Consider the following 20,244-nt stretch of genomic DNA (forward strand, 5'->3'; position numbering starts at 1 on the left):
CTACATGCTAGTCAAGATATTTATGATATGTAAACACATGGATAGTTTTCTCTAAAGCTATAAATACTTTCATTGTTCATCTCTGATTTTGCAGTTTAGATTTTATCTGATTCTGCTTAAACCACAATTTTTAATTCTTTTTTGACTACTGGATTTTTTTATTTTAGAAACTTTTCTGTTCATTCTAGTACACATAGTCCCGTTTAAATCAGTGGGAGTAATAACATTTAACATTCCTGAAAATGTCACAGGATGATTAAAATACCATGATGTAACATATAAGATAATCATATGCTTGTAAACAGCCATATTGTATTATTAAAATAAGTCTGGTTATCCACAGCATAATAATACATACACTAAATTATACTGGGGATCAAGGGGATAAAATTATTCATATAAATAATCCAACCAAATACATTGGGACAATCTGTGAATTAAGTGATAAGAAAGAAATGTAGTGGGAATTTGACTGTGACTTTATTCTGCCTTCACCTCCTGCCCTAAAAGCTTCTTATTTGTATTCTTTCCAGGCAAATTCTACACTATGCTACATAGTGGATACAAGATAAATCATGGAAAGGAAAAAGGAAAACAAATATTTCTAATCTTTATAGTTTTTTAACACACAGGGAAAGAAAGAGCATCTAGTTCTGCAAATAGAGAAAGTAACAATCTCTAAATAAGGAGGAAAAATACCAAAGGTGTATTCAAAGGTCCTGGAACATTAATAAATGTGGCTCTTATAAAGATAGAAGTGTCTTAAAAATATTGACTGGTCACATCATGGATTAACAGGGTTATTTTTGGCTCTTGTGTAGAGAATATTTTACTATAGCTATACTACTCCTAATATAAAACTCTTATAGGGAGAGTTTAAGAAATATTTTTAGGCCATTTTTATAATGGCAACACTGATAGGAAGACATGAAAATATTGTCTGTTTTATTCTAAAAAAACCTAATTTTCTTGGAAAAATAGTTCTGAAATGTATTGAAACAATGTGGTCTTTAATATTTTTTTTTAAAGACACACTTACTACAGAGGAACATTCATTACAGTAATTAATGAAAATAGACTGACCCAGTATAGTAAGGAAGTCTTTCAGTCTTAAAAAATTGTATTTGAGTTTAAAAAAAAAATAAAATAATATCAGCTGAAAACATTTATATTAGCAGTAGTATATTCCCAAGAAAACCCTGAGTAAGTTTCATTTTCATTCTGATTCCTTTTGACTTCAGTCTTATTTTGAAGCAGACATATAAAAACCATTTGAGGAGAAGTAACTTGATTTTTGGGTTTAAGCCTTTTGCCAACCTCTTGAAAACCAACCAGAATTTGCTCAAATTGCAAATGTTTCCTAAATGGCTATGCACAGCATTAATGGAAATGTCTTGGGTTTTACCAATAAACTCCTGAAAGACCTTCAACTTCAGCCTCAGCAGGTCTTCCCTGCCATTCAAAACTCTGTAACCTGAGCTAGGTCCAGTCACTCAGTTTTGGAGCAGGGAAAGTGTCAGACCCTCAGCAAATTCCCTGCTGGAATGGGCCCTGAAGAAAGGCAGCTTCCTCATTCAAGTACAGAAAACACAATGGCTGGGATGTCTGCGTGGGATAAGAGTCTCAAAAACCTAAAACACAAAAAATCATCCATGCTGCCTATTTTACTATCTCAAAAGAGCATTCTTTAGGTTGCAAAGTCAAAAATAGCAGCTCTGAGACATAAGGCTTCTTACGTAACTGAGATCCATCTACTTTATTCATACAGGGTAAGATACAGCCTTTAATTACACAGTTTAATGCAATCTTCTCCAGAGCTTCCCTCACTTGATCTGCACACAGAGGAGGACTATTCTTAGCCAGAAGTAATGACTGAGTACCACAGCAAGCTGCTGTGCCAGTGAGCAGTGCATCTGCCCTCGCCTAAAAGGAGTGGGGTGTACCTCAGAACAAGGACAGCTGAATGAAAAAATATACTCTGTCCTCTTCTCTCCTAAAAATCCAATGTGATTTTGGTCAAGTTTTTAAAGACAGGTTTTTTCTGGGTGGCTTTGCTAATGCTGTTCCAAATACTTGTTTGGAGAGAGTACTGGGATGGATATCCCAGAACACACAGGGAGCTGTACTTTGAAGTGTTAGTGGAGACTTAGAGTGTGTGGTGTTACCTGTGAAGTACTCAGAAAAACTTCAGAATGTTTTTACCTGCAATCTCTCTTGCCTCAGTTCTCCACTATGAATGACAGCATTTGCCATCTTACATGGGCATTGTGCAATTGCCAATATCTGCAAAGGTGTTGTAGCTATGAAAACCTTAGAGAAGTCCAGGAAATATTACTGATTTCTCTTCAGAGAAATTATTTTAATATGGACAATGAATAAAGCTCAGGGCTACAAGCTGGACTGTAAGTAGAAAAGAAAGTATTGAAGAACTTATTATCCAGGCTATACACTGAAGGAGGCAGAAAACTCAAGGATAAAGTGGTATATGGTCATGTAATTAAAGACTATTTCACAATGGATACCCAGAAACAGATGAAATTAAAAGTGCACAGTATATTTTCTCCTGACAGTTCATAGCCTTTAAGTGCTTTAGTGCTTTATTTCATAAAATTCTCAGAGTATAAATTTTGAGTGCAGTGCATTAATACCTGTTAGACTGACACTAAAGGACTTAGGCTGATTGCAGAAGATGCAAAGTGCCCATACTGAGCAGCCTGTGCACTCAATGTCTGTCTAAAAGTAACCAAAGGAGTGAGAAGATTGATTCAAACACACAGATGACCAAAATACTAGACCTATTTTCAAAAGGCAAGTATTTTAATACAGAATAGGTCATCTCAATGGGAGTCAGAGTGGGGTTAAAATATTAAACTTTTTTAGCCATTAATTCATAATTTTGTAAGGGAAAATGGCATTTGCAAGTTCTTACTATACCTCTATGAAAGTAAGAAACTGAAGAGTGGAAAAAGTAGTTGTTGCAACATACAGATGTGAGAGACAAGCAGTGAAAGTTTCTACCAGTCATTTTTGTGATTGGTGGGATGTTTTACACATCTGAATGGAAAAGGGACCTTCTATAAAGATGGCAAAGTAGAATTACATAGCAGTGAGCAAGATAAAGTGTGTTTATTTCTTGACATTTTGGGGTGTTTTAATATCAATACAGTTAAAGGATTTTTTTTTCCCCCTAGTCAGAGGACCTGATTCTGACTTTACTTTTATTTTACAATAGCTTAACATATCAGCTTCAAGAGACATCAATCCTGATCAACACAGACAAAAAAGGAGTACTGCAACAAATTATTTTATTCCATCAATTGACGGAGCAACTTCTGAATGTGAAAAATTACAAAAGCAAAATATTTTAGAAACATTGTACAGAACAATATATATGATTTCTAAGAATATTTTCTCTTCCAAATCCTTTGGGTAATCAACATCTTTAGTATCTCTTGCTGCATTCTCTAATGACTGAAAACTTAGTTTAAGTCTAAGAGTTCAGACTGGGCAGGGACAAGTTTCCATGAAATACTCATGTACTTTTTTGCAGATTCCTGATGAGGAAGCTATGGAAGAGCAAAGCTGAGTCACATCCAAACCTGTACCCACCACACTTTATATAGTTAGGCTATGCAAGCAGCAATGAGCCCAAATTAAAGTGCAAAATCAGAATAACTAAATATTTCTGAGATCATAGAGGCATGTTTTCAAATTTGATGTACCTCTATCACAATAGATACAGCATCTCCAACTGCTTTTTATTATTTTTAATGCAAATGTGAATAAAATGGAGAGAGAAATTCCATGCTTAAATGCAAGATAAAAAAGATTAAAGCCACCACTCACTGAAGGCAGCTGAACTTCTCAATTCCTGTGGTGCAATTAACTTGCTCTGCAATGATTGTTTCTGTTCGTATTCTTTTATTTTTTCTTTTTTCCAATAGGGAAGAAATAGTAAGGAATTTTATTTTCCTTGTATCATTGTGGATGCTTTCATGGTTTAAGATTCACAAAATCCACCAGCATGACTCATGTTATCACAATGAGCCTGAATAGCAAACTTGGATGATGTAGGTATGAAATGTGCAAGAAAGACTTCACTTATTTAAAGACCCAAATTATACTTAAAAAAGGAGAATGGGATCCAGCCAATGCTAAATCCATAGATAAAACCTCTGGATACCAACATGAATTCTGGTTGTCAGTGGATTTGCAAGAATAGCAGGTCAAAACTTGAACTTTTTTCTGTCAGAAGAATTTTCTTTGTTATAAAAAACTTGAATAGGAAACAGTGTGAAAATATTTCTCTCAGAACTTCAAGCTTGATGCATTATTTGTAACATTTTGAGTTTTGAAATTTGTGATGTGGAAAACAAAAATAAAACCTGTGCTGTACTACTTATTATTAGTGCACAACTTCCTGTAATTCCAGACTCAATTATTTAACTGCTGCAGAGGAAAAAAAAAAAAAAAAAAAAAAAAAAAAAAAACAAGTTCAAGGCTAACTTCAATCCTAGCTGCCCCTTCAAGTACTTTGGGCCAAGAACAGTGACCAAAAAAAACCCCAAAGAAATTCCTGGAAACTTCCACAACAGATACATTGTTCACAGAAAAGTAGTGGAGATTTGAGCCAACAAAGAAAACATGATTTGAATATATTTTCTTCTGGTGAACTACTGGGAAAATGCTGATGTTTCCCACATACACTTAAATGAGGAATCTTTTATGTAAGAATGTGAGACCTATATTCAGAATTCTTCAGTAAATGTTTAACTAAACCACACAAATATTTTGTTAATGTTGAATGACATTCTATAATTTATCTCCGAGAAACTATAGGTTCCAAAAACCCTCTTCCAGGTTCTTTTCATTGTGATAATGTTTCAGAAATTATTTTTCTGTAATATCACACAAAAAAAAAAAATCACAGAGAATCAGCTCCTGAGAAGCTGAGTAACTTTCATCTGAGAAGGATATGGAAGAAGGGCTTTGATCTGTTCTTAAAAAATTTGTTTACAAATCTTTCCTATATCACCCCACAACAGTCTTAAGAATTGAGTGACTTACAGCTATGGGTTTCTAAATTCCATTTTCACCTGTCTCTCCTCTGAAGAGGAAAAATGGGAAAAAAAGCAAATTCAAAATGCACAACCCTAATAATCTCTCTGTCAGAACCAACAATCCTGGAAAACTCCTGCAGAAATTCCATTGCTTTTCCAAGGGAGGATGTCCACCCCAGTAGACTGAGGTCACTGAGGATCACCTGAAGATCTCTGTGCTTCAACACAGCAGGGTGTGCAATCTGGGAGGAGCTGCTGCCTCTCACCTGCCTCTCTAACTCCTGTTCCCAGACCTTCCAAGTCAAGAATCTGGTTTTACAAATGTAAAATGTACAAATAATTTTTCAAATGTAAAATGTAAGCCTGTTGCTGTGCAACAACCAGTGGAATCCAATTTTTTTTATATCACTTTTATCACACTTGCATGATTCAGAATCAGGAAAGATAACATCTTTAAGGCTGGAGAGCACTTTTTTTCCCTAGCATTAGGGCCCTTTTCTCCCATTTTTATTAACAATGAATATAATCTTTAAATCACATGACTGTAATTCATTCTACAGCTTTCATTATGAATGTGCCCTAGAAAACCATTGTACAAATGCTGATATGTGTGTGAAGATCCCTGTTGTCACTTTTGGAAACAAAGAAGAATCAGGCTAAGCTTCTAAAGAAAATGACAGCATTATGATACAGATCTTCACTCCATCTAAAGTCACTAATTCTGTAATTTTCTATACACTTATTCAAAAGAAAGTACATATAATTTATATTACATACATGCAATCTTTTTCAAGGAATCTTTTCTTAATGGAAATACCTCCTTTGACAAAAATGTCATTTTAAAATGTTTTTTTGTTAAAGCTAAAAAGCACAAAAGAGGAAGAAGGTGAACAAGAAGGTCATTCTGCATCAAAGATTAAGATGTAATTCAGAACCTTTGGAACTGTGATACACTTCTCCAGGTGCATAGGGTAATGCCAGTGACCTCCTTAATGGCTGCACACATTCACTTAATTACAAAGAGACAGCACTATGGGAAGAATCAATCAAGTTTCTCTGCCTTTAAGCAATGCAAACACCTTTCTCCAGCCAAAAATCAGAAAGTCAAGACCTTGTGCAATGTGGCACAGTCTAGTCTTGCATGGCTGTGTAGTATTGTTGGGAATGTAACAATTCCAGAGATAAAATCCACTGTTCCACAGTTTGCAGTGGCAGCAACTGCACATGATTCCAGTCCATTTGTTTGGGAAACACAGTTTTCCCTCAAATCAGAGAAAGTCTTAAATGTAAGACAAAATTAGTCATACAACTTCACTCTTCCAGCGTGGTTCATACAGCACATATTAAATTAATGAATAATTATAGTGATGATGATGATCATGGTAATAAATATCAGAATTTATGAAAAGCATTTTCTCTATAGACGTTCCCAGATGAATACTACAGGCAGAATCAGCAGGTTATTTAATCTGCCCTAGTTCTCTCTGTTTTCATATTCCTACTTGAATAATAAGGCAGGTTATTAGGTTTGCCCTAATTCCAAACTTGAGTCAATGGGACTTCAAATTGACTCCAGTGGAAAATGAAAACTGTAGGCTCCTAATACACTCCATAGCTTCAAAGAATTCTAAGAACTCCTCACAGAATCTTGTTCTTGCAGACAACTTCCAGCTACCTCTGTCCCATTTCTTGGCAAGCTCAAACAAGGCTAACTGAGGCCACCTCTCACTTTGACCCTCAGATTTTTCATAGAAAATGGAAGAGAATGAAACTAAAAATGTATGTGGTTGTTGACTAGGAGCTTAGAGATGACTAGAACTAAGAGTTCTTAACTCTCCTTAGACATTAAATCCTAGATCCTTCTACTTTTATAATAATAAGGATGACTTTTATACAGGTGTTACATTGCAAAGGATGAGAACTGTTGTTACTATGAGAAGAGCTGAATTGTCAAAGGAGAAGCGGCTGGAGGGTGACAAGCTACATAATATCCAGTGTCTAGTCCGAACAATGGCAAACAGTGGCAGATAGAAAAGCAAGAAAAAACACCCTATTCTGAATGCACACCCATGAACTGGCATAGGAAGGACTGCAGCCTCAAAGCCAACAATTATTAGTTCTGCAGACTAAAGTAGTTGCACAATACTGAAGGGAACTTCAGGTCTTGACTTTCTTTCCTACATATCTAATAGAAATTCTGATCTTTCAAGTATTTGATGACCAGGAAAAAGATCCTACCAAACTTTACAGATTAGAAGGCAAACTGAACATGTGATGTGAACTGACCAGTTCACTGAGAAAACAATGTCCTTTCAAAACCATGTGGGTTTTCCTCCTTCATTACTAATAAGTTACTGCAGATATTTTGTTCATTGAAGCACCCATTGATCCTACTGATTCTATTCCAAGATCCAGGAGAATGGCTATACATTTGCATTAATTCACCACATACAACTACTTTTTAGCTTGGCAGAAGAGCACCTGAGCTGAAAAATAGATTTCTGTATACATGACAGCACAATTCAGGCTGGTGAAGTGCTTATAATATACTCAGATACCACCACCACAGTACAGAAAGAGAAACTGCCATTCAAGAAAGTGCACATCTTTTGCAAAAGAAAAAAATATTATCCCAGCTCACCATATAACTAAATAAAGGCAGCAAAGTATTATTTGTCCAGCCTTTGCTAGCCATATAGAACAGCACAATTAAAGGGATGTCACTTACACCCTAACCAATCATTCCCTAAAGGGATGCCACTTACACCCTAACCAATCATTCCCTACAAGTATATTTGGTCTCTACAATTTAGTCCTCAGATTCACAAAGGTATTCAACACCTCAGAATGCCCTTCAGTACTCTGGAAAATCACGTGTTTATGAAGGTACACAAGTACTACAGACAACAAACTAGACAGAACATTTTTTGAGAAACTTGGAAACATGGTTTCATGTTTTCTAAAAGGAATGCCAAGCTTTCTGGTAGATAAAACATCATATTAAATTCACCAAAACAGATGGATGAAGCTTTCTCTTTTAAGTAACCAAGCAATTTTAATATGTTTATTAAAAGAAGCATGAACCCTCCAAGCTGCCTATATTAATGCTGGCCTATACATAAAGCTATTTCTATCAGGAACTCATTTTTAATTTCCAGCCTGTTTCCCCCCATTCCTGTTCACCAGGTCAGTAATGATGATAGGGCAAAAATTCCACAAATCCATAGCTAGCAACTACTGTTAAAAAATTCCTAGGGAGCCAATCTTCAGCTGAGACAGAAGATCAAGTACATTTGGTCCAAAATGCCTGCAAGCCTTGAAGTGTGATTACATCATAACATAGACAATTTCAATATACGTTTTTTTGAAATTCTGAATGAATATGACCAATCTGACACAAGGTCCTACAGTGCTAGATATAAATTCTTCTACCATATTAGGTGTCTATAATTCACAATATAGACTTTACAAAAACCCTAACCCTCAGCTAGGTCCAAAAGGAAATAACAACCTCCCTATTTCAAATATTGATTACCTGCAGTACCAAGATCTAGGCTATAAGTATGTGAATATCAGTATTTTTAAAGGATTAGTAATACTCAACAAGACACTTCCTTGGAAAATAATATGAAACAGACTGCCAAGTCCTAATTACCAGTGAAACAGCATTTAAATTCCTGTGATTTTATATGAGATGTATATTGAAATCAATATCCTACCATGCTGAATCCTGGCAAACAAAATACTCTATCAGATTCATTAGGAAAATGATGCAAAATTGTGCTTTAAACTGACATAAGGAATGGGTTTTCATATGACATGTAACATTTCTGAATGACTTCTGTATTACTTGACTATCTGCTCTCCAGATTCTTTTCTCACAAAGTCACCATTTAAAAATATTAAACAAATATTAAATAAAGTGAAATAATGACTGTTGAATTATTGACATAATTTGTATATTCACAGAATCTCAGTACAATCTCTGGTGCATTTCTAGCCCTCCTTCTAAACATCACCCCAATGGCTACTGGCATTGACAAGAAATTCAGCATGCAGAAGAAATACAGATCATGTAATAAAGATTCTGAAATCTTTATTAAATTCAAAATTTAATCAAAATGAAATGAATCAAATTTAATCAAAATCAAAAAGGCAAGTTTTGTTCACAGTATTTACCAGTCCAAAGTACATTCATCTAGGATTCAAGAGGGATAAAGACCATGGTGACTACTGTGTTAAGACTGATTACAGACAATGAGTTCAACAACATCTCACTCAAACACACAACTTGCAATAGCTAATTAATGCCCAAATAAGTTCAAATGTTTCATCTAAGGCATAAAGAGAATCAAATGGATTAAAATATCAAAAATTTCAAAGAGCTATAAATATTGGGTGGCTTTCAAAAAAGTTCACATGCCAAAGGAAATACAACAAAGACTGATGTATATTCAGAACCCAAACAAACAAATCTAAGTACTGGCTAGGCTGAGACATCTGGAACTGACTTCCTCAAAAATCACTTTCACAGTTCAAATCATAGCTGGCATCAGCCTCTGAATATCTGACAAGGAAGAGCATCTCTTACAGTGAGCAGCTGCCTCAACAGTCCTCGTTTTTCTCACAAACCAGAAACTCAGTGGAACAGCTAAAATACAACATGCTATGAGCAGGAGAAATTGTCTATATAGCTGCTAATAATGAAGTAAGCAGGGCAACTATATTTTAAGAAGGTAAAAGATCTTGTCTGCAACTTTTTCAAGTCATTAGGGATATAGAAAAACATATAGAAGGGCATGGAGTGACAAGAAGTTAGCATCAGTGAGAAACTTCCCCCAACTCAAACATCACCTGTATTTTACTAACTCTTTTAGATCCACCTGCTTGCTTTCTCAGACAGGATACTGGACAAGGCTATTTTTTATATAAATGAGGATGAAAATAAAATTATTCTTTTTTTGGTTTTTTGTTTTTTGTTTTTTTCTAAAGTCATAAGGTCACAATTAAATTTTAGGAATTAAATGGGCAAAACAGTTTTTTTCTTTTTTTTTTTTTGTTTTGAAATTTTAACTTAACAAGCAAAATTACAAGAAGAATATGGAGGTTCACTGATATGAATCATGTATTCTCCTTATGTTCTAGGACCTTGACTTAATACACTAAAAATCTGACTTTAGAGTTGGTCTGTTCAATAAAAATCTCTTCTTATCATAGAATCAAGCCATACAAATTTGAGTAATTTCAGGAAATATTGTAATTTTCACTGAATAGAAAATTGAAATGTATGTCAAAAACTTATCAGAAAATTGATATGGCAGTCAGGATTTCTTTCAATGCAAGTCTTACTCCTAATAAAATTCATTATAATTTTGTGTATTTTTCCTTCTACTGAATCATTATTATTGTGTGGAATATTATACCTTTGCCTTCTTCAGTAGAAAGTAGAGATTTTATTTTTTCTTTTAGAAGGCTCTTGTACTGTTTTTACTCATGGGCCTATCAGCCAGAGAATGGCTGGAGATCTTTTTTTTCTTTGCTATGGACTGCACATCTTTGACACTTAAGCAAAATTCCAGTCCATTTTCTGTGATTTATGCCAATGCTGCCATTTAAAAAAACTTAGATCCTACTGGAACAAAAGAAATGACTGAGTGGTTCTTTCCTAACTTGCACTGTTCTCACAGTGGTGTAGTTCACAAAACATAAATGAAGCTACTCCTGATATAAACAGGTACAAAATCAGTTGAGCCTACTAGAAATAATGTATATTACTATGAGTTTTAAAAAATTACCAAAAAAAAAAAAAAAAACAAAGCAAAAAACCCAACCTGGTTGAATTTCCTTCTTACAAGAAAAAAATTACTTCAAGGATCATGACTAAGCTTTTAAAAGATGAAAATCTGGGGGAAAACCCGTCAGATTTTCTCCTGAAAATAACTGAACTTGCATTAAAAATGGCATCTTAAAACTTGAAACTTTGACTCTAAATCTATTAATTTAATTCCTAAATGTGCAAGTCAGGGTAGAAAATTTTGAAAAGGTTTTCTTTGTCGTTGTTACTAATTCCTACACTCCTCATTACACTGAGGAACTCTGTTTTGCCAGCCTGCAGAGATATGAGCAACAAATCCAAACTAAAAAAAAAAAAAAAAAAAAAATATATATATATATATATATATAAAAATCGAGGGAAAACAGAATTTGATGACCATCTTCCACCTTTAAAGAAAAGGCATCAACTAGGACACGTGGCTCCAATTTCAGATAAAAATGGAAAGTTGGGGAATTTTCCTATCTAAAACAATTTTTAAACAAAAACCAAAGCAAGGGTAGGAGTGAAAACTCAAAAGAGCATTTTAGATAACTGCAGCCTGACATGATCCTCTAGCAATGTCTTTCTAAAGCTTATAGGAAATTTACACATTCTGGGAACAAATACAAAGTTCAACAGCTTAATGTATATGTTGGCTACCAACTCTAAAGAGCAGAAGCCAAGTTTTCTTTCTTGGCAGATATAAAGGCTTTACTTGTCCTTCTGCCTTTTCTTTTTCTTAGAATGTTAAATAGTTTATAATAGTTCAATATTTTTGCTGGCACATATAAGTAACTTCTAATCCCTTCATCAAAACTTGACTGATGGAAGTGTCAGTTGCTACCTTTTCTCAATTAGCAGGTATAAATTGCAATGTAGTTCCATTTATGTTGCTGTCAAGGCAAATGTTGCCTCTTGTTTCAAATTAAATCAGAAGCTGAATATTTTCTGTTAAAATTGTAAGCCTTGCTAATATTTTATAAGGCTTCTCAGTAGTCAAGGGACATGTGAGGAGAATCTTGGCCCTACTGATGTCAACAGTAAAACCACTAGCACTTAAGTCAGCATTTTACCTTAATTTAGGGGGGGTTCTAAATGTTATTTTGAGTGTCATGTTCTTAAAAGTTCCATATAGTTGTCACTAAAAATAAATAAATATATATATGTATTTAACATTTAATCTAAACACAAATATGTTTTTTAAAAATAGCCACTGAACCTATTATTATGTAAAGACAATAATTTATCTGATATTATATGCAATTGTGTGAACATAAGTATCTGCAAAATAACTTCAGATAAATAAACTATGTTTTAGTGTAAAGGGCATATAAATACATAATAGTATTACTAGTATTTAAATTACATTATTGCTTTAACAAGGCAGCTACACCTCATAATCTTCTTTTTCTTTATAAGAGAGCCTAACTTAGAGATGCTAAGACAACTCAGTATTGTACATACACTCATATATTATGTAGTATCATATATAAAAAATTGATACCCAAATAGTAAATCAATTGAGATAGTTTACCTAATATAAAATATATTTCATTTTACAGTTTCTGGGAATGGGTGCAACTGAAAGTACAAATGACTAATTTTCTGAAACTATTATTTTCTCCAATAAAAATTATTTAAAGTATTAATAAGGTTTGAATTTTTCACGAATGACAGATGAGAGATAAACAGCTGATAAAGTAAACAGGATGCAGAATGACTGTAGTGTTTTGAGTATTGACACTAAGGACAGAAGGTGTTACATAATAAAACACAGTCACAAATGATGGTTTTTTTCTTATAATGAGAGAAATCTGATAGAAATGCTAAAGGCAAATTATTCAGCCATAAATGCCATGCAGCCACTAAGTCAAGATCTTAATTTGACCTTGATAATATCTTATTCATATTTACCTTTTACATTATAAACTTAGGTCTTTGGTCTCCAATTTTTCATATGATAATCACATTTTCCCTTGCTACATTTGCTCTTATTTCATTTATACACCTTCACGTCCTGCTCTAGGTACACAACATACATAATTTCTATGCCCAAGGAGCTGAAAGCAATGGTACATTTGCTAAAAAAAAACAATAAAAACAAGAGTCCTGCATGCATCTGCAAAATAACTGTTGACATTCTTTCCATTTGTTAGAAACGATGGGCATCAAACATGAATCATATTTTACCCAGTGATTTATTTGTAGATGAGATTAAGGAAACTGCTGCTTTTCTAGGTTTCCTCTTCCTTGGTAAAACTACTCAGTCATTTTGTGGTCTTGAAGCATGTACTTCCCCCTTGTCCTTTTGTGTTCTTCCTGCCTAACTGGCATGATGAATTGCTAAACATGTTGCAAAGCAGCACCATTCACATAAAAACATAATCCTCTGTTTAATCCCCTTCCTCCCCGGCCAGAAGTTAAGGAATTCACAAATAAACCACCGATTTTATTTCAATGACATAGCAGAGGCAAATACAAAATGGACTCTGGGTCTCCTCTACCCTACAAAACCAAACTCAGGTCATCATTGCACTTAATCCAGTTAAATTATTCCCAGCATCACTTTCCCTGCTCCCCATGTTAATTACCACCAGCTGCTTGTGATAAGCATGCACATCCCCTCCCGCAGCTCCCACTGAGCACGGCTCCAGCCACGCCCTGCCATTTGGGTGACACCTGCTACTCGGCATCTCTCCTTCACCCAGAGCAACCCAAAATCCCACCCGCCTCCAGAAGATGCTCGGATAACACCCTCTTCCTCCTCTCAGCCTCGCAGAGAACAGAAGAGTGATGGCTGGCCACAGAGACACATGGAAGACATGGAGGAGGAGGTGGGGAAGAGGGGCGCTGGGGATATGGTGGGAAGGGAGGGAAAGGAGGAAAATCCACTCATACAGATGAAACCTCATGCAAGCCTGGCCTCTGACCCATCCCCTCCACAGAGCATCGGGGCGAGCTGCAGCGGCCCCTTACCTTCGCTGCAGTCCTTCCCTCGGAAGCCCGTCTGGGAGCAGTCGCACACGGCCTGGTCGTTGAGCACCGAGCAGACGCCCCCGTTGAGGCACACGTCGTCGCGGGCGCACAGGCGGCTCTGCTCGTCGTCCAGCCGCACCTCCTGGCTCTCCAGCGGCGAGGCCTGCGTGTAGTTGACCCGCACGTCTGTGATCCAGCCCTTGAAGGGCTCCCGGTCCTTGACGGAGGACAGCGTCAGCTTCAGCGTCGCCGAGCGCAGCTCCGGCGGGAGTCCTCCTAGGAAGAGGCCGCTGAAGACAGTCATGTCCCGCCGTTTGGACTTCACCTCCACCCACTTGGCCTCGGTTCGGTCGATGATCAGCGTCGTGTTCTTGAAGTGGCGGCGGATGACCACGGCGTGCCAGAGGTTGTCGTTGACCGCCGTGTCCGAGAGCAGGGTGGCGGGCTCGGCGCAGAAGATGGAGAAGCTGAGCTGCAGCCGCCCTCCCTGGGTGAGGATGAGCTCCAGGAAGTCACAGAAACCCTCGTCATCAAAGTAGAGCACCAGCCCGCTGGAGCTGCGCGTCTTCATGTTGAAGCTCATTTCGCTCTCGCAGCAGGCGTTCCACTTGGGGAAGCGGGTCCACTGGCCCTCCGCGCCCGGGAACTCCAGCCCGCTGCCCAGCTCAGCCCAGCAGCCCAGCAGCAGGGCCAGCCAGAGCAGCAGGCAGCCCCCGCGCCGCACCAGCACCGCCCCCATCCTGCGCGGCCTGGGGCGGGCGAGCGGGGCGGCAGGGCTGGCGGGGGGCGGCACCGGGGCCCCGGCGGCAGACAGGGTAAAATCTTGCCGGGCCCTGGCCACGCTGGAAGCTCTGGGCACGCTCACCCCCGCCCCGGGCGCGGGGGTCACTGTGGGAGACTCCCCGGGGCGGGGGGCTGAGGCTGCCCCGCGGGATGGGGTTGGGCGCAGGATGGTGCTGGGGGCCGCCGGAGGTGACTCGCGGTGCGGGTACGGGGCCGTCGGATCTCTTCACTGGCCGGCCGCGCTCCGCAAAAGGTGTCCAGGGGCGGGTGAGTCAGCAGAAATTTTCCCCAAAGCCAACATTACCAAACTGGGAAAAAACCCAAGATCGGTGGCAAAACTCTCCTCCAAGTGGATCCACCAGCTCGGCAAGGCTGTAGCAATATCCTGGCACATGCGCGCCTCTTTTTACATCCTCTCCACCAGCTGTAGTTTCCCAGGAAGCCAATTATGGATCCCAACGCTGCCTCCCTAGGATGGATCCTCTTGTCACATCACAGCCTGTTCGCCATGGTGCTATAGCAGCATCAGCAGATGACAGCACTCATCGCTCGTGGTTCTCGAGCTGCCTCAATCCCAATGGGGTTGAAACCCAGAAGCTGTGAAACAGCTGAGTGGCCACTTGACATGCAAAGCCTGTCAGCTCCTCTTCTCTTTGCTTGAAAAAGGCCAAGGCTAAGATCCAGGGAGGTGATTTTCCTCTACTGTTTTTGTTTCTAATCTGTAAAGAATTGAAACAGAATAATAAGAAATGACAACTAACACCATGTTGAATCACAAATTTGATCAATAGCGAATGTTGGTGATTATGTTTGCATTTTGACGGTGTTGGACATTAGGAAAATGCTGCCATAATTTTGGAGTTACTGAGAAATTGTAATAGGTTACTGTGCTAAACACAAATCCTAACATATCTGTTTATGCTAGATTACATTTTTATGGTATAATCTAAATGTAAACTACTTACCTTTCCAAAACTTTCAAATATTTCAGTAGTGCATTTTATTATTGAAAGAACAATGCTAAACGGAAAAGATGGTGTTTATTCTGCAATTTATTTTTTTTATTTGTGAAAATGTCGTCACTTAGGAAGCTACAGGGTCCTAGTCATACATCGTCATAGACGATGCTACCAAGCCCAGTTGTGGTTGTTTCTAATACAGGTCAAAAAAATACAGTGGCCAGAGCTCCCAGCAGGAACTGACAAGCTTCAACATGCATGGCACGCCTGCTGGTTTATTTTTCCTGGGGTGAGGAAGAATTGTAATAGTTTCTTAGAAGGCTGTTAGAAAATTTCAAACCACATTTTTTTTTCTCTGCCACCCGGTTTATTCTGGGGCTGATATTTTCTGCTATGGCAGAGAAAATCCAATTCAAGACAGCTCTGATGTTGACATTATTCACAAGGCAGATCAGCTAATCCCAGGTGCTAGTCCTCTGAAATGGGTTGCAGTATTTTATATATATTTACTCAGCTGTCCTTACCTAAGAGAACAAGGCGAAAACAACTCCTCTGTTTTCACAATTATATATATGCCACAGTCCACCCTTATCCTCTGAAGAGGTCTCTACATCCAAAACGTTTCAGCAGACAGAGCTGCTGTATCTTTTCTGGAAGCTGTACATTAGCGGACCTCTCCTGATGGAGGAGAGGATCTCCAACACCTCCCTCACTCATCACTTCCCATTCCCCTCCTTTACATTTCTTGGCCAGCAGCACTTAGGCAGACACAAAAGCTCGGCCAGAGCTGCTGCCAAGCCCTCTTCTGGTTCTGGGCTGGTGTGTGTGTGTGTGTGTGAGCATGTGCATGCGTGTGTGGGGAGAGGGGGCAGAGATGACCCTGCCCAGGAGAAACGCTTTAAAAACAGGCACACACCTCAGCTGCCTGCACCTGACACGTTCAGAGCTGCTAAGTCACCTCCTACTCTCTCTATATTTAATTTCATTCCTCTAAATGTCAACACGATTATTTTTATTATTTGCCACCCGTGAGGTGGGCAAGAGCAGCAAAAGCGAGTGGAGGAGAACCCCCGAACTCCGCGGGCAGAGGCCAGGCGTGCCCACCAGCAGCAGGCAGACCCCAGGTTTCCCGCACGCCCTCCCTGCCCCCCGGCAGGAGCCACCTCTGGCAAAGCCGCTGCCAGCCGAGGGATTTTCCAGCAGCTCCCGGGAGGGCCCGCAGCGGGAGCCCCGCAAGCCGCTCTCCGAAGGGCCTTCCCGGGCGCGGCGGGGCCGCGGGCTGGGCGCCGCTGGCTTGCGGCGGCCGCTCCCGCTTCAGCACCCGGAACAGCTCCGCCCTGCGCGGCCCGACGGGGCGGCGGCGCCCGCTGCGCGCCCGAGCCCGAGCGGCCCCGCCGCTGCCCTGCGCTCCGGGGGAGCCCCGGGGGACGGGAGGGGACGGGCGGGGAGGAGGTGGTGATGGAGCGGTGGTGATGGGGTGCGTGGGGGCTGCGGGAGCCGGGTGCTGGCTGGCGGCTTGAGACACGGCGAGCGTGCCCGGGGACAATGACACAGAAGGAGGGGGCTGTGTGTGAGGGGTGATGAGTGGGGGAAGGGGAAGGGTCGCGGGGTTTGTGTGTGTGTGTGTGTGTGTGTGCGCTCACGGGGGTTTCGGGCTGGGGCTGGGCTGGCCCTCGGGAGAAGGAGTGGTGGGCAGGGAATGCGGGAGGCGCAGCGGGGAGGGGGCGCAAGGTGCGCGGGGCGGGCGCCGCGGCTGCGGGCGGAGCGGGGAAAGGGAGGGGAAGGGATTTGCGCCTCTGTGCGCGGGGCGCAGGAGCGGGAGGTTGCCAGGAGCCCATGGTGCCTACCAGGGGTGGGGAGGAGGGCGGGGGGAGCCAGGCAAGGACGCGGTGTGAGTGTGTGCGAGTGTGTGCGCGGCCGCCGTGCGTGCCAGAGCGATCCCTACAGGTGTCCGCGGAGAGCCGCCGTGCGGGGATCCCACCTCGAGAGCATCCCTGCCCGCTGCCTGCCGCTGGCTGCAGCGCCTGCCTGCCCCCTCACTCACACACACACACACAGCAGCCGCGGCAAGAGCGGGGAGAGAAATGGAAAAGAAGAAAAAATGAAAAAAAAAAAATAAATAAAAAGAAAGGAAAGAAGAAAAAAAAGGAAATACAAAAAGACGGAGATATGGAAAGACTGTAAAAGAAAGGAGAAAGACCCAAGGAAAAAATGCCTAACAAACAATTGCTTATTTATTACTGCCGATATAATTCACACATTGCCAATAAACAGCACAGTCTTGTCTAGTCATTTCCAAAGCAGAAGGACACTTTCATTCTCGGAAGAGGACAATTTCTTAACGCATATCTATCTATGTATCTATCTATCTACCGATCTCAAATGGCTCTTAAATACCAGGCGTCCCTCCCAGCAATGTATCCATGAACACACACATATGTAGCGAGAAATATGCACAAAAAATATAAATGTAGCTATTGCATTCAGCGCCTCGCCAGCGAATTCGTATGCTTCCCCCACCCCTTCACAACCATTTTTTATTCTTCAAAAATTATGATTTAGTCACAGGTGCCCCGATTGAGCCTTTTCAAATTAGAAAAAGAGAGAGAGAGACACCCATAGGTCAATAAATCCTTAATAAATGCCAGGTCGGTTGGCATGCACAATCCTTGGCAGAATCCTTATTGTATGAAATACAGAGCATTGTCTCCGGGTGCGGGGAAGACCAGAGTTCACAAATTACCGGATGGAATAAAAGGACCTGAAAAACAACCTTGCTGCAGCCAAAGGGAGAAGCGCTCTAATTCAAAAGCAGACTTAGCAGCACCATTAATCTTTTCCTTTCATTTCTACGTAATTTCTAGAATCAAATTCTTTCCAAAGCGGCTGGAATGATCGATTTTGCTCCTCTTCCAGTCTGCAGATGTCTTTATTTTAATGTGCTTATGATATTAGTTCTACCCCTTCAAAAATGCACACCATCAGCAGGAACCTTAACAGTTTCAAACACATATCGAAGAAGCCGACTGCCCTCTTTCTTCTGGCACACAATAGAAAAATGTCCCAAATTATCAATGCACTTCCCGCACAAGCCCCTCGTCTCTTTCAGACCGCCGCCGATAAATAACAATAATACTGCGATATCCCATCGCTTCCCAGGCTTCGCGTTTCATCACGGCAGCTCACGCCAGGGAGAATATGCAGCAGATTGATTTTATCGCTCAAGTCTCGCAGACCCCCCTCTCCCCTCCTCCCCCCCGCCTGGCAAGGGGGCAATAAATCACCGCATCCAACCTTTAACTTACACCTCCGCTCCACCATCTCCTCTCCTCGCCATCCACCTCTCCACAACGCCGCACGCAAACCCACCAGCCTCTCGCGCCGCCACCGCCGCCGCCGCCACCGGCTCCGCCGCGGCGGAGCGGGGCTGGTCCTCCGCGGCGCCGCTCCGCCCGCGCTGCGGGCGCGCCTTACCTGCGCGGGGGCCGCGGGGCCGGGCCGGGCCGGGGCGGGCGCGGCTGCCGGGGCTGCCTCTGCCGCTCGCCGGCCGAGCGGAGCGGAGCGGAGCGGAGCGGGCGCTGCTGCGGGTGCGCGGCGGTGGCGGCGGCGGCGGCGGCGGGCGGGGGCGGCCGCCGGGAGCGGGGGGCGGCACCGCCGCGTGACGCCGCCGCGCCCGTCTGCCCGCCGGGGGCGGTGCCGTGCGCGCTGCGGACCCGCCCCGGCCCGGCCGGACCGGCACCGGCACCGACACCGACACCGGCACCGGCAGCGACACAGGCAGCGACACCGGCAACGGCACCGGCAACGGCACCGGCAGCGACACCGGCAGCGACACCGGCAGCGACACCGACACGGGCAGCGACACCGACACCGGGCGGGACCGGGGAGAACGAGGCCGGGGAGAGGGGCGCGCACGCTGCTGCCGTCTGATGGCTGGGGAGGGTCGGCGGGGTCGAATGGGCACAGGGAGAGGGGATGCAACACGGCGAGGGCGCAGAGGGAGCTGCCGCCTTCCCGGGAGATCTCTTCTTTCTTTGCATGGGGTTTGGGGATCCTTTTGGTGGTTTGTTTTAGTTTGGAGGGGGTTGGTTGGTTGGTTGGTGGGTTGGTGGTGTGGGTGTTTTAATGGTACTACTGCTACTACTACTAATCATCATCATCATCTTTATTTTCATTATCATTATGTCATCTCTTTCTTTTTTTTACACCCTGGAACTGAGGTTTGCTGAATTCTGCACAGCCCGTGGGAAAATGGAGGTATAATCTCATGAGCAGAGCTCACCCAAGGACCAGGTCTACCACAGGCACAGGAGAAATGCTTGGAAAAGCCATTTTTCCAGTGTCAAACCTGCCTGACTCTCTGTTATCTCCAAATGGTGGCCAACTGTTTGAGAAGTTCCAGGCTTCTCAAGATCATTGAGTTTATGGCATGGAAAGCATTTAGTTGTGTCAAACATTTCTCTATCAGTTGGCCTTCTTACAAACTACCTGTGGACTACAGAAAGGTGATGAATTGATTGTGAGGGACTTGCATGAAGCCTCAGCTAAGGTTCTGGCAACTTTTGAACACAGAATGATGTTAGTTGCACCAAGGGTCAGACATTCCACTATGGGGAGAATGGTCTGTGCAATTATATTTTTTCATATCTGG

At 41.7% G+C, this 20,244-nt stretch overlaps 1 protein-coding gene across 14 annotated transcripts in view; it reads right to left on the minus strand.

Moving 5' to 3' along the window:
• Nucleotides 1-19,229, minus strand: part of NRXN1 (neurexin 1) — a 659,042-nt gene extending 639,813 nt beyond the window's left edge. For 10 of the 14 annotated variants that reach the window (XM_079298599.1, XM_079298598.1, XM_079298605.1 and 7 more), the window contains exons 1-2: nt 18,899-19,224; nt 13,852-15,353 (exon numbers count right to left, since the gene is read on the minus strand). In XM_079298599.1, the coding sequence (XP_079154725.1) occupies nt 13,852-14,590 (739 nt within the window). In that variant the 5' untranslated portion in view covers nt 14,591-15,353; nt 18,899-19,224. Of the gene's footprint in view, nt 1-13,851; nt 15,354-18,887 lie in introns of all 14 variants that reach the window. The other 4 variants (XM_079298612.1, XM_079298607.1, XM_079298606.1 and 1 more) reach the window with 4 other exon arrangements.
• Between the last annotated feature and the right edge of the window lie 1,015 nt (nt 19,230-20,244).

The sequence above is a fragment of the Erithacus rubecula genome, assembly GCF_903797595.1.
Source record: "Erithacus rubecula genome assembly, chromosome: 2".
Classification (NCBI taxonomy): Eukaryota; Metazoa; Chordata; class Aves; order Passeriformes; family Muscicapidae; genus Erithacus; species Erithacus rubecula.